We start from the raw sequence: 13,889 nt of genomic DNA on the forward strand, positions 1-13,889 counted from the left end.
TTCCTCTATCCAAATTAACCTCATTTATACCTACTTACATGCACCAATGATACAAAGCTGATAAATGTGCTATATGCAATAATCCAAAGATAACCATTTCCTTTTCAGAGAATTGGATTCATGTCTTCCCTATTTTTATCTTTTTTGGGTCACTGATACTGAGATGTTTACATAGGGGGATATATGTTCTACTTCACAGCACTCTTTAACACACCAATATTTCCATTGTTAAAGAAATGACAGGCCCCAAATGGAGTCACCTGGGCTAAAATCAAAACTTAATTCATAACCTTAATTGCAGTCACAACCTTCCCCAGGAATGCAATCCTAACTGGTCAATGTGGAATTTTCTGGTCAGCACCAATGAGGTAATGCTTTCTAAACCCCCCGCACCAAAGAAAGATGAGGTAATCTGACACATAGACCCTTCCCTCCCCAAAAGGTAGGTTACCTAAGCCTGAAAGGCATTTCTGTTTGTGAATTTCCTTGTCTTGCCTATAAAAATCTTTCCCTTTCTGAGGCTCTTTGGAGCTCCTTTCTACTTGGCTAGATGTGATGCCACTCAACTTATGAATCATTCATAAAGCCAATTAAATACTTAAAATTTACTCAGTTGAATTTTGTTTTTCTAACACTATTAAATTCAGGACTGCCTGCCAAGTAAAATAAAATGTCACAAGCTCATCTTGCTTTTTTTAATACTGCCCTTCTTCTTGAACCTGTAAAATTAGATATACATCTCCATACCTCAGTTTAAATCCCATTTACAAACCCATGTTTTAAAACAAAGAAAAAAAGAATTAGATATACTTGAGTATTAAGAAATAGTGAAGTAACTTTCAATTCTTAAAAATAAACACAATCTCCACTGCAAAATGAAAACAAGTTTTTCTCCAGTCTTTATACCACAGCATCAAACAGTGTGTTTAAAAATTATCTCTTGGGGCTTCCCTGGTGGCGCAGTGGCTGACAGTCTGCCTGCCGATGCAGGGGACACGGGTTCGTGCCCCAGTCCGAGAAGATCCGACATGCTGCGGAGCGGCTAGGCCTGTGAGCCATGGCTGCTGAGCCTGCGTGTCCAGAGCCTGTGCTCCGCGACAGGAGAGGCCACAACAGTGAGAGTCCCACGTACCGCAAAAAAAAAAAAAAAAAAAAAAAATTATCTCTTTAATTAATTCATTCAAATATTAAGTTTATGTCTCTCATGGTCAAGACTTTCTAAAAATACAAAATCTTATTAAGATCAAACCTATCGTCTAAGAGTTAGATATGTAATTAGGAAAATCAGAGATGTACACAAATAACCACAATACAATGAAGCAAGTACATGTGACATTAGTGGAAAAACCCCTGGCTCTATAAAAATTTAGAGGGAGAGAGCTCCTCTTCTTGACATGGGCATTGAAGAGGCAGTTGACAACACCCATACCATTCTCTAATGTTCTCAAAAGACCTCAACAATACAAACACATGGCAATCATTCTCCACCAATTCTTCCTCCAGATTCTTTATGAAATTTGACCAAACTACTATCTACATCTATCACAACCTTCTATCCATCCATCTTAACCTACTTTTCTTACCCTTTAAAGCAGATGAATAAAGCTTTCCATCAAAGTAGTAAGCTCTAAGAAAACACACAAGACCAATAATGTAGTAAATCATTTATTACATCACGACAATGTTTATCACACTGCCATCCTGTGGAAGTACAGTTACTGGCCTTCGCTACAGCAGACCATACTTCCAAAGTGTCAGAATTCCCCCCAAATTACCATTAGGAAGATATATACAAGGTCTGTTATTCTGTTTGGTTATTTTTAACCAAAGAAAATCTCTTGGGTTTGGGACAAATAGTAATCTTCTGAAACAGAACCTAAACATCTTTTCACTCTTAAAGTACTTTATGTTTTTGGGGACTTCCCTGGTGGCGTAGAGGTTAAGAATCCGCCTGCCAATGCAGGGGTCATGGGTTCGAACCCTGGTCCAGAAAGATCCCACATGCTGCGGAACAACTAAGCCCGTGTGCCACAACTACTGAGCCTGTGCTCTAGAGCCTGCCAGCCACAACTACTGAGCCCGTGTGCCACAACTACTGAAGACAGCACACCTAGAGCCCGTGCTCCACAACAAGAGAAGCCACTGCAATGAGAAACCCACACACCGCAAGAGTAGCCCGCTCGACGCAACTACAGAAAGCCTGTGCACAGCAACAAAGACCCAACGCAACCAAAAATTAAAAAAAATTTTTTTAAAGTACTTTATTTTTTTTTTAATCCAAGGGTATGGGGTGGGACCAGACTGATATAGAGAAGAAACAAACCACTGTCCTTGACTTAAGGTGTACAAATGAATTGTTCTATTAAATAAAAGGCACTGAAAGACCTGATTCGAGTTCCAAAAGAATGTCAAGTTTTCAAGAAGCTCCTGCTGTTCCCCAAACTAACCTTTAAGTACCTTCTTAAACAACTTACGTTGACAGTACCCTTCATGCTTTTAAAGTACTGCTATACTTCCTTTTACTTAAATAAAGTTAGAAAAGGTTTTGTGAATATTATATTCCTGTTAACTTTGATCCACCATTAAATCACCTTACCATTTCTGAGTTGCTTTATCTCCTGGGTGATAATGAAAGGGCTAGCAAAATATTCCTTTGCCACCCCCTGTCTCTCTCAACCAAAACAGTACTAACCAAAAGAAACATAGTGAGGAAATACTTTAAAATTCAACCAATTTTGCTTTATTATTAACAAATATGATTAAAGGCTTGTAAGACTGTTGAAGCTTTTGACTAATAAAGATACTTTATTACGGCTTGACTACTTGACTACTGTGAATGCTGGTAAATAAGCAGGGTGAAAAATGCTAAGAAACTTGTATGAAATTAAAGCTCACAAGATTCCCCCCCAACGCCCCCCAAAAACTAAGAATAAAAAAAACCCTCCACGGATTCTTCTCGACCAGCAGAGAGAAATCCAGTGACTAACTTAACAGATATACATAATGAGAAAAATAATTTTTCTTTTTCCAGGATGCTGTTCATTGCAAACTATGTAGAGAATGAGTCTTGTAAACTATTATTTTATAAGCTCTATTTGTAAAAGCAGCAAGAAGTGACTTGTTCAAAACACCTGAGTGGAGAGACACACAACTTTTAAAAATAGCAAATATACTTAATACTGATACCTAAAATGAAATCAAGGATAGTACAGCAGAAAAAAAACAAATAAATATAATTTGAAAGTATAAGGTGATGTTCCTTGGTAACTTCCAGAGCTAAATAGAAACAAGGAGGGCGGAGTGGAGAATTTGAACACCATGAAATTATCTAAGAGTTTGCTAATCTAACTTCATACACATCCATAACATCCCTAACCCATTTTATTTTTCTTCCCTCTGAAAAGCTCTTCTAATATTCTTATATTCTCAAGAGCCAACCAAAGCAATGTTAACTGTATGCTTTTCTAGAGTGACCAGAGAAATCCTATTCATCAAATACAAGGTCTTTTCTCAACTCTCATCCTACTTGATCTTAGTGCTAACACTTAAGAGGACTTGGTCACTGTTCATGCTTTAAACTTTTATGTAGAAAATACTCCCATTTGACCTCCTTAACAATGTATTTATCTGGCTACTTCTAACTCTTCCTTTAGTTCTTCCTCTTCCTGATTCAGGGGCATTTCACAAAAGTCTATCCCTCAATCTTCTCCCTAACTCTGTTCTCCTGATCATTACATTCTCAGGACCCCAATTTTTGAAATTAAACAAAGAAACTCTTAGTTCTTCCCCATAAGCATTTAACTTAAAATGTTTTTCCTTGTATAGTTCCAAAACAAAAAGCCAAGAGTTATTGTTTAATCTGTCATCTTCTTTTCTGGATTCCAATGATTGTTTACAGTGTTTTCAGGGTAAAGAGATTTATCATAGGTTGATATATTTCCCCAGTAAGGTATTTATTTACATGGCAGGCACACAGTTACAGTGATTTTTTTGCATTACGGGCTATGGAGCCAAAATATCTAAGTTCAGGCTTCAGCTCCATTACTAGCTACATGATTTTGAGCAAATTATGTCTTCTCTTGTTTCCTCATCTGTAAAATGAGGATAGTAATAGTACCTATCCTCACAGTGTGGTTATGAAGGCTAAGTGAGTTAAATACATGTGAAGAATTTAGGACAGTTTGTGCTTATATAAGAATAACTTGATACATACAGATGTACTATTTCAGTGGTGATTATTATGAAGTATGCTGAAATGGCTATAAATATAATTAATATACTCTTTTAAAAATTGATATAATTTGTACTAACAAAAAAAAACCTTATCCTTTTAAAATGTACCATCGAGTGGTTTTTATTATATTCACAAAGCTGTGTAACTATCACCACTGTCTAATTCCAGAACATTTCCTCACCCCCAAAAGAAACCCCATACCCATTAGCAGTCACTCCTCTACTACCCAGACCCCTGGCAACCACTAAATCAACTTCCTGTCTCTAATCTGCTTGCTGTCTTTATGGATTTGCCAGCACTGGACACTTCATACGAAAAGAATCCTACAGCATATGGCCTTTTGTGTCTGGTTTATTTTACTTAGCACAATGTTTTCAAGGCTCATGATGTAGCATGTTATCAGTACTTTATTCCTTTTCATTGCCAAATAATATCCCATTGCATGGATATACCACACTTTATCCATTCATCAGTTGATGGACATTGGTTTGTCTTCACTTTTTGGCTATCATGAATAATCAATGCTGCTATAAATGTTACAGTACAAGTTTTCGTGTAAATATATATTTTTTCTTTTCTTTTAGCTGTGGCCCAGTGGCTTAGCTGCTCCGTGGCACATGGGATTGAACCCGTGTCCCCTGCATCGGCAGGCAAATTCTTAACCACTGGGTCACCAGGGAAGTCCCAGAGTCACAGTCTCCCTTTTAATATACCTTAAGCCCAAAGAATCCATGGAAAATTGTTACAGAAAATAAGACAATAAAATATTGTAAGGACTATAACGGAAGCATATAGTACACAGTTCATATAGACACATCCTAAGCAGTTACAAAGTAAATATATATTTTCAATTCTCTTAGGTATATACCTAGGAGTGGAATTGTGGGTCATATGGTCACTCTATGATTAAATTTTTGAGAAATTGCCAAACTACTATGTTTTTTAATCAAGTAAATAAGATTTATATCTTTTTGTTACTGTTTTCCAACATTATAATAATGGAATTATATTATTTTACTAAGACACTGGTTTCAGATCATAACTTCTCTGTGATTAGTTCAACCCATAAAAGTTCTGTCTCTCTCATAGAAAATGAGCTCTAAGATTTGAGACATCATCTATTATTAAGCATCTTATTCAAAAGATATGTTTTAAAACCTGTAGAGCAAATTAAAATCGTGCAGAGAAAATACTCAGTCTCTACTATGGTCCGAATGTTTGTTTCTCCCCAGAATTCAATGTTGAAAACCTAATGCCCAAGGAAATGGTATTAGGAGGTAGCCTTTGGGAGATGATTAGGTAATGAGGGCTCCAAGGGAGCAGTGCCCTTTTAAAAGAGGCCCCAGAGAGCTTGCTCATTCCTTCTACCAGGTGGGGACAAAGAAGGTACCAGCTGTGGAACAGGAAAACAGCACTTACAAGAATGTGAACATTCTGGTTCCCTGATTTTGGATTTTTTAGCATCCAAAGCTGAGAAATAAATTTCTATTGTTTATAAACTACTCAGTCTCTGGTATTTTGTTATAGCAGCTCGAATGGACTAAGACAGTCTGTTGTATATTATACAGAAAGAGCTTTCAAAAGTTTATTAAACTGTTAAGGATCCTTATCTCTTACAGTAAGCTGAATTTGAATAATATGTATATGTGAATGATAGAAATGCCCATTCCCCCGAATTAACAAAAAAGGTTGACAAATATTAAATCTAGACTAATTTCAACAAAAACTCATTAAGGGAAAGTTGGTAACAACATACTTAGTAAAAATGCCTGACCCTCCTTATTAATACAAAAAGCAAAATAACTCTAAAATTATTTTTACCTCCTCATGAATAATACTAACCTAACAGAAATGTCTGTTCAATGAAAAGAACGTATATGAAACACCTCTTAGAAGTTGACAGCTATCAGAAGTCAAATCACTTACCTATGTAGACTCTTTTGCTGTATCTCTGCATTAGTAACAACACAAAAACATGCAGTGGAATAAGGTTGATAATAAACACATAACCACCCCAAGCAGAGACCTATGAGTAAAGAAATGCTAAGTTAAATAATTTATATATTTGCTTTTTAAAATAGATAAGTTTTGTGATGACATGTCATGACAATCTAAACATATAATAAGCAAATATAAACAGTAGGATTTTTAGCAATTTTGAGATGCTTAAAAATGGATTTGTAACCTACAAATAACCTATTTTTCTTTATTTTTATTGATAAGTAAAACAACACAATACCATAAATCCAATACACTTTTATATATTCACTGGAGAAATGGTCAAATTAAACTTATAAGAACACTGAGAACAATATAATTTGTGAATTGGCAATAAAAAGACTGTCATGGAGATAGACTTTTAGAATATAGATCAGCAATTTTTTAAAGAAAAAAAACCCTTTTACTCCCTCCATTTTTGATGATAAATACATTGCAAGAAACTTCACTAAGAATAAGAACAATGGATGTTAGCATTAGTCAACAACTAAAAGGAATACTCAGATGATCTGGATGTGCTTTGTGATCCTCAAGACAAAAGGTGCTACCTTGGGTATAAATTTCTTCCTACCAATGGATACAAATCAAGATCCCAGTTTAATGTTTAGCCTGTAGCACAAAATTAGAATAATTCTATTTACCAGACAATTGAGTATGTTATGTTCTGGTCTAAATCAATAAAGGTTCTAAAGATAATGTTTATTCCAAACCAATAGAATTTATTAAGTACATTCAGTAATAGGCAATAAGGTCTGTCAAGATCAAAGTTCTTGCATGTTCTCTAATAATTAAAAGCTTAAAAGAACCATTTGTACCAACAGTCACCTTAGGAGACTATATGTTAACATACATGTTCTAACAATGCTGCCCTTGTCTAAAACGTAGAAGAACAATTTATAAGAAACGGTCTTCAGTTTACAGTTCATATAAGAACACCGGTTTACTGCTTCAGTCATATGCTATTTTTCACCAAAGACAACATTACTTCGGTTGAGTTCCAGTTCTAACTGAAGGACTTCTGGTTATTTCCAATTCAGTCTAAACTTGAAAGAGAATGGGTTTGCTATTATTGAGTACAACTGCACAGAATGTGCCCTAACCTTTAGCCACTTTAAAAGGGGCATGGATAATATGGAAGTACAAATTCCATGACATTTGTTTAAGAAACAAAAAAAGTTACTTAAGATTATCATTAATTTTCAGCATAAGGCTACTATATAGGCTGTGGTGTGGGAAAGAAAGGCAGGAGATTAAAGAGGTAATACTGAACCCCAATTTTAAGTAATCTGTTGAAAAAAATTATGTTAAGTAGTTTACAGGTTAACCTAGAGAATGTGATCATTATTTAGGAAAAGTTGTACATTCGAAAGAAAAGTTTTTGTTTCACTTGCTGCAAGTATTACGTTTGAGGGGTTGAGTATTAACCCTCCCCACTAAAGTAAAAGTCCATACCAGGCCCTGAAGGTGGGAGTAGGGAAGAGAGTGGTAGTAAGGAAAGAGAATACATTAAACAAAAGATCTTAAAGACTGCAGGAGAAACGAAGTGGGGAAGTAGCCCTGGCTGAGAAGGGAATGATGAAGAGTCACTGATCCAGCTGCCAAAGACTTGTTTGCCCTCATGTAGTTTCAAACATGAAATCTTACCATATAGAAATATGACAAGCAGCAGCACATCGTCCAAAAAACTGACCCAGTTTTTACAGATTTTACCTAAAAAACAAACAAGCAACTGATATAATAAAGTTTATAAATATTCCTGCTGAATGAAAAAAGGTTAAATGTTTAGTAAACTTGTATTACAAAAAGCAAAGATTATTTTTAAGAAAGAGTAATGAGGTTATACAGATACTTGGATCCACTTAATATATATTACATTTATAACACTGGACAGTAGTCAGACATTTTAGGAATAGCTTTTTTTTTTTTTATTATGTAGTTTTTAGTAAAAAGAATCATCTTAAAAGGAACAACTTCTATTTTTCCATTTGTAATAGTTTCTATCGTAAGATGATTAATATCAACAAATTAAGATTTTTAACTAATTTTTAACTAAAGAATAAATTTGTTCAGTAAGTCTACATTTTTACATGGTAGGTCTGCTTAGACATAACACCTTAATCTGTAGTTTTTCTTCATCTGAATGTGATCATCTATATCTCAATTATGAGCGTCCATTTTTGAAAACTTATCATTACCTAGAAATTTTCAGATACCACAATCATATCTTCAATAAATTTATATTCTTAAAATTTCTAGAAGGCCTAATGATATGTCAGTAAAATTCTCAATTACTCTGAACTGGAAAGACAACGTGCAATAAATGAAGGTTCAAAAAGGTGACAAATCTCTATTGTCTTAAAAAAACTAATCAAAGAGTTTACATGCTCATTTGAAAAATCAAAATATATTAGCACCTTCAGAAAACAGAATTTAAAATTCTAGAAACACAAGCTCTAAATACTTATGCCAAGAGCAAAGGGTCATCTTTAAGATGAACTGAGTAAGAAATGATAGATGTAAGTCCTATTATAGGTAATTCTGTATTAAACATTATAGGTAATTCTGTATTAAAAGAGTTAGCTCCATGTTCAAATTTAACAGTATGCTTTCTATAGAGCTTATTTCAAGGAATTCTTTACTTTCAAAACGGGCTTCTATTTCTGTTAGTACATTAAAACAAACTACAAGTGACATCCAATCTTTGGGGAAATTGTAAAACAAACAAACAAACAAAAAAGGAAGGGAGGGAGAGAGAAAGAAAAGAAAACACTCTTAGTTTTACAGCACTTAGAGCTGTAAAAGACTTCTAACAGACTATGAAACACTGCTTTGAATTCAATGTTACAGTGCACATGTGGGACAAAATACACTCCAATCTCCTCCCCCAAACCATGCCAACTTTGAAAAGGTTTACCTTTGAACAGGGTCAAATAACAAGGTGGGTCCTATTCTAAGATGTGAATAGGGGAGGGAGTATATTAAAATATTGAAAAATTTTAAAGTGAGAAAATTACAACCCTGGAATTTGTGTTATAACTTTATTCATAAACTAAAAGCCACTGAATTGTATACTTTAAAAGGGTAAATTTTATGGTATGCAAATATTATTTCTCAAAAAAAGTCTGTGCAGTGCAGCTAAAACAGTGCTTAGAGGGAAACTTCTACCTTTAAGTGCTTATATTAGAAGAGATGGTCTCAAATGACTAATTTATAATCTAGAAAAATTAAAGCCAAAACTGAGAAATAAAATAATGAAAAGAGATAACCATGTTCATGCATCAGAAGACTTCATATTGTTAAGATAAGAATTCTCCCCAAACTATGTATAGATTTAATGTACTCCCAATGAAAGTAGAAATCCCAACTCATTGGGGTAGATGTTGATAAGCCAATTTAAAATTTATATGAAGCAAAGGACTAGGAACAGCCAAAATAATTATGAAAAGAGGAACAAAGTTAAATCACTCACGCTACCTGATTTCAAGACAACATGGTGATAGATATATAGAGATCTCAATAAAACAGAAGAATCCCAAAATAGACTGACGTGTATACAGTCAACCTATTCTGACAAGGCTATCAAGGTGAGTAATTCAGTGGAGAAAGGAGAGTCTTTTCAACAATGATGTTCGAATGACAGGATATCAATATCCTCCCCAAAGAGAACCTCAGCCCTTTTCCTGCACCACAGACCATAATCAACTTGAAACAGATAACAGATCTTAATGTAAAACCTAAAACTATTGAGTTTCTAGAAGTAAAAACATGAGAAAATGTTTGTAACTTTGGGGTAGGCTAAGATTTCTTAGATGACACACCAAAAGCAAGATCCATAAAAGAGAAAATGGTAAAGTAGACTTGATCAAAACTAAAAATTTCTACTTAGAAAGATGTTAAAAAAATAAAGACAAGCCACATACTGGGAGAAAATGTTTGCAAAACACACATCTATCTGATAAAGGACTTATTTCCAGAATATATAAAGAACTCTTACAATTCAGTAATAAAAAGCCGAACAGCCCAACCAAAACATAGGCAAAAGATATGAACAGACATTTCACCAAAGAAGAAAAGGAATGGGAAATAAGTACATGAAAAGATAATATTAGTCATTGGGGAAAAGTAAGTTGAAACCATGAGATACCACCACAAAACTGTTAAATATGAACAAACTATGTGCTGGTGATGCAAACAAAATAAATGCAACTCTTCATACTCTGATGAAGGGAATGCAAAATGATAGTCACTTGCAAAAACCATTTGGCAGCTTTTAATAAAATTAAACATGTAGTTATTTTACAAACCAGCAATCCCACACCTAGGCATTTATTCAAGAGAAATGCTAGTTTATGTCCATATGAAGAACTGTATGCAAATATTTATAGCCTCTTTATTCATAATTACCAAAAGCTGGAAAACAAAATAAATTACAGCACATCCATACAACAGAATACTACTCAGCAATAAAATGTTACAAACTACTAAAACATGCAACAACATAGATGACTCTCAGAAGTATTATGCTACATGAAGTAAGTCAGACACAAAAGGCTACCCCATACTATCTGCTTCTATAACATGGCATTCTGGAAAAGAAACTCCCAGAGTCATACAGACAGAAATCAGATCTGTGGTTGCAAGTAATACGGGTTAAGGAGAGGACTGATTACAAAGGCACAAGAGGAAACTTAAAAAAAAAAAAAAACCCACAACTATAGGAGGCAATATGGTAGTAAGTATTATTCTAAGTACTATTCTATCTACATTAGCTCTGTTTTTGGTGACAGTAACAATAGAAGTAATAACAAACATGTACTCATCACTTTCTGTGTTCCTACAATGTTCTATACCTTTACATGCATTAACTTATTTAAACCATATGAGGTAGGTACTATTATTACTTCCATTTTATAGTTGATGAAATAGATATTCGGGAGGTTTAAACAACCCTGAGTGATAGAACTGGAATTCAAACAAACAGGAAGAAGATCCAAGAAAAACAAAACAGTGAAACAAACTAATATTTGAAACTATAATCAAAGACAACTTTCCAGAAATAAAAATGATCAATATACATGTTGAAAGGGGTCACCATTACCAGAAGTGTCAACTTTGGGACATATCCTAGGAAATTCATTAGACTTCAATGCTATAGAGAAAAAACTAATTATTACTTCAGGATAAAAAGATCATGTTTGTTATGAAACACATAAAATTAGGTTCTTGACAGTAACAAGCAAAATGATGATAGTACAACAATTCCAAGAAATTCAAGTAAAGAACAAATGACCCAGATCTTTCTATCTAGCCAAACCCTCATAAATGACACTATAAAAAACAGATTTAAACATGCGAGGACTTCAGGAATATGATACTCATGGGCCTTCCCTGAGGAGTCCAATTAGAGGAATACCTTCATCCAACTGAGAGATATCATGTATAAAAAATGTATAAATAACATTAATATATAAAATACTATGCACTAGTATATAGTATAAAATATATTACATACTTAATAACATGTATTACATGTTAATATATAACAAAAGCCATATATGAAAAACCCATAGCAAACATATTCAGTGGTGAAAGACTGAAGTTTTTCCTCTATGATCAGGAACAAGACAAGGATGCCTACTTTCACCACCTCTATTCAACATAGTACTTGAAGTTCTAGCCGGAGCAATTAAGCAAGAAAAACAAATATAAGGCATCCAAATTGGAAAGGAAGACGTAACATCACCCCTGTTCGCAGATATGATCTCATAGGGAGAAAGCACTAGATTCCACATACACAAAAAACTGTTAGAGCTAATAAATGAACTCAGCAAAATAGCAAGATAGAAAGTCAACACACAAAAATCAGTTGCATTTCTATACTCTAACAATGAACAATGCAAAAAGGAAATTACAAAAAAATTTCCAATAGCATCAAAAAGAATAAAATACAAGTCAACTAATGAAGTAAAAGACTTGTATGATGAAAACTATAAAACATTGTTTAAAGAAAACATAAACAAATGGAAACGTCTCATGGTCATTCATGGATGGGAGGATGACAATACTACCCAAATTGATCTACAGAGTCAATGCAATCCATACCAAAATCCAATGATTTTTTTTTTCTTTGCAGAAGTAAAAAACCCACCCTAAAATTCATATGGAATCTCAAGGGACCCCTAATAGCCAAAAGAATCCCGAAAAGAACAACAAAGACAGAGGACAAACACTTCTTGATTTTAAAACTTACTACAAAGCTAAAGTAATCGAACAGTGTGGTGCTGGCATAAAGACATACATATAATACACACAGACCAATGGAACAAAATAAAGAACCCAGAAATAAACCTTTGCATATATGGTCAAATGATTTTCAATAAGGGTGCCAAGTCCTCTCAATGGGGAAAGGACAGTCCCTTCAGCAAACAGTGCTGGGGAAACTAGATATCAATGTGCAAAATAATGAATTTGGACCCTTACCTAACAGCATATACAAAAACTAACTCAAATACACCTAAATGTTAGACCTAAAACTATAAAACTCTTAGAAGAAAAACACAGGGCAAAAGCTTCATGCCATTAGATTTGGCAATGATCTCTTGGATATGACACCAAAGGCACAGCAATATAAGAAAAAATAGACAAACTGGACTTCATGAAAAATTAAAAATTTTGTGACTCAAAGACAATATTAACAGAGTGAAAAAGGCAATCCATAGAATGAGAGAAAACATTTGAAAATCATGTAACTTATAAAGGATTACTATTGAGAGTATATTGAGAACTCCTAAAACTCATCAACCGAAAACCAAAAAATCCAATTCAAAACTAGGCAAGGGACTTGAGTAAACATTTCTCCAAAGATATACAAATGGCCATTAACCACATGAAAAGATGCTCAACCTCACTGATCACTAGAGAAATGCAAATCAAAACTACAATGAGCTATCACCTCAAACCTGTTAAGACGGCTTACTATCCAAAACAAACAAACAAACAAGTGTTGATGTGGATGTGAAGAAATTAGAACCCTTGTGTACTGCTAATAAGAATGTAAAATAGTACAGCTGCTACAGAAAACAATATGGTGGTTCCTCAAAAAATTGAAAATAGAATTACCACATGATCTGGCAATTTCACTTCTGGATATATACCCCAAAGAATTGAAAGCAAGGTCTTTAAGAGATATCTGTATACCTATGTTCATAGCAACATACTCATAACAGCTAAAGCATGGAAGCAACCAAAGTGTCCATCAACGAATGGGTAAACAAAAGGTGGTATATAAATACAATGGAACATTATTTCAGCCTTAATAAAGGAAGGAAATTCTGACATATGCCACAGCATGGATGAACCTTGAGGACATTAAGTGAAATCATCCAGTCACAAAAAGACAAAAACTGTATGATCCCACTTACATGAAATACTTAGAGCTGTCAAAATCATAGAGACAGAAAGTAGAATGGTGGTTGTCAGGGGCTGGGGAAAGTTAAAATGGGGGGTTATTGTTTAATAGATATAGTTTCAAGTTTTACAAGATGAAAAACTATGGCGATGGATGGTGGTGGTGATTGCACAACATTATGATCTATTTAACAACACTGGACTCTACACTCACAAACAGTTAAGATGGTAATTTTTATGTTACATGTAT

The 13,889-nt window shown here is 34.2% G+C and overlaps 1 protein-coding gene across 1 annotated transcript in view; it reads right to left on the reverse strand.

Moving 5' to 3' along the window:
- The window catches only part of STT3B (STT3 oligosaccharyltransferase complex catalytic subunit B), a 98,429-nt gene that overhangs the window by 22,072 nt on the left and 62,468 nt on the right, over positions 1-13,889 (reverse strand). The window contains exons 4-5 of the mRNA XM_004279682.4: positions 7,877-7,942; positions 6,161-6,260 (exon numbers count right to left, since the gene is read on the reverse strand). Coding sequence (XP_004279730.1) covers positions 6,161-6,260; positions 7,877-7,942 — 166 coding nt within the window. The remainder of the gene's footprint in view (positions 1-6,160; positions 6,261-7,876; positions 7,943-13,889) is intronic.

Source organism: Orcinus orca, chromosome 10 (assembly GCF_937001465.1).
Source record: "Orcinus orca chromosome 10, mOrcOrc1.1, whole genome shotgun sequence".
Taxonomy (NCBI): Eukaryota; Metazoa; Chordata; class Mammalia; order Artiodactyla; family Delphinidae; genus Orcinus; species Orcinus orca.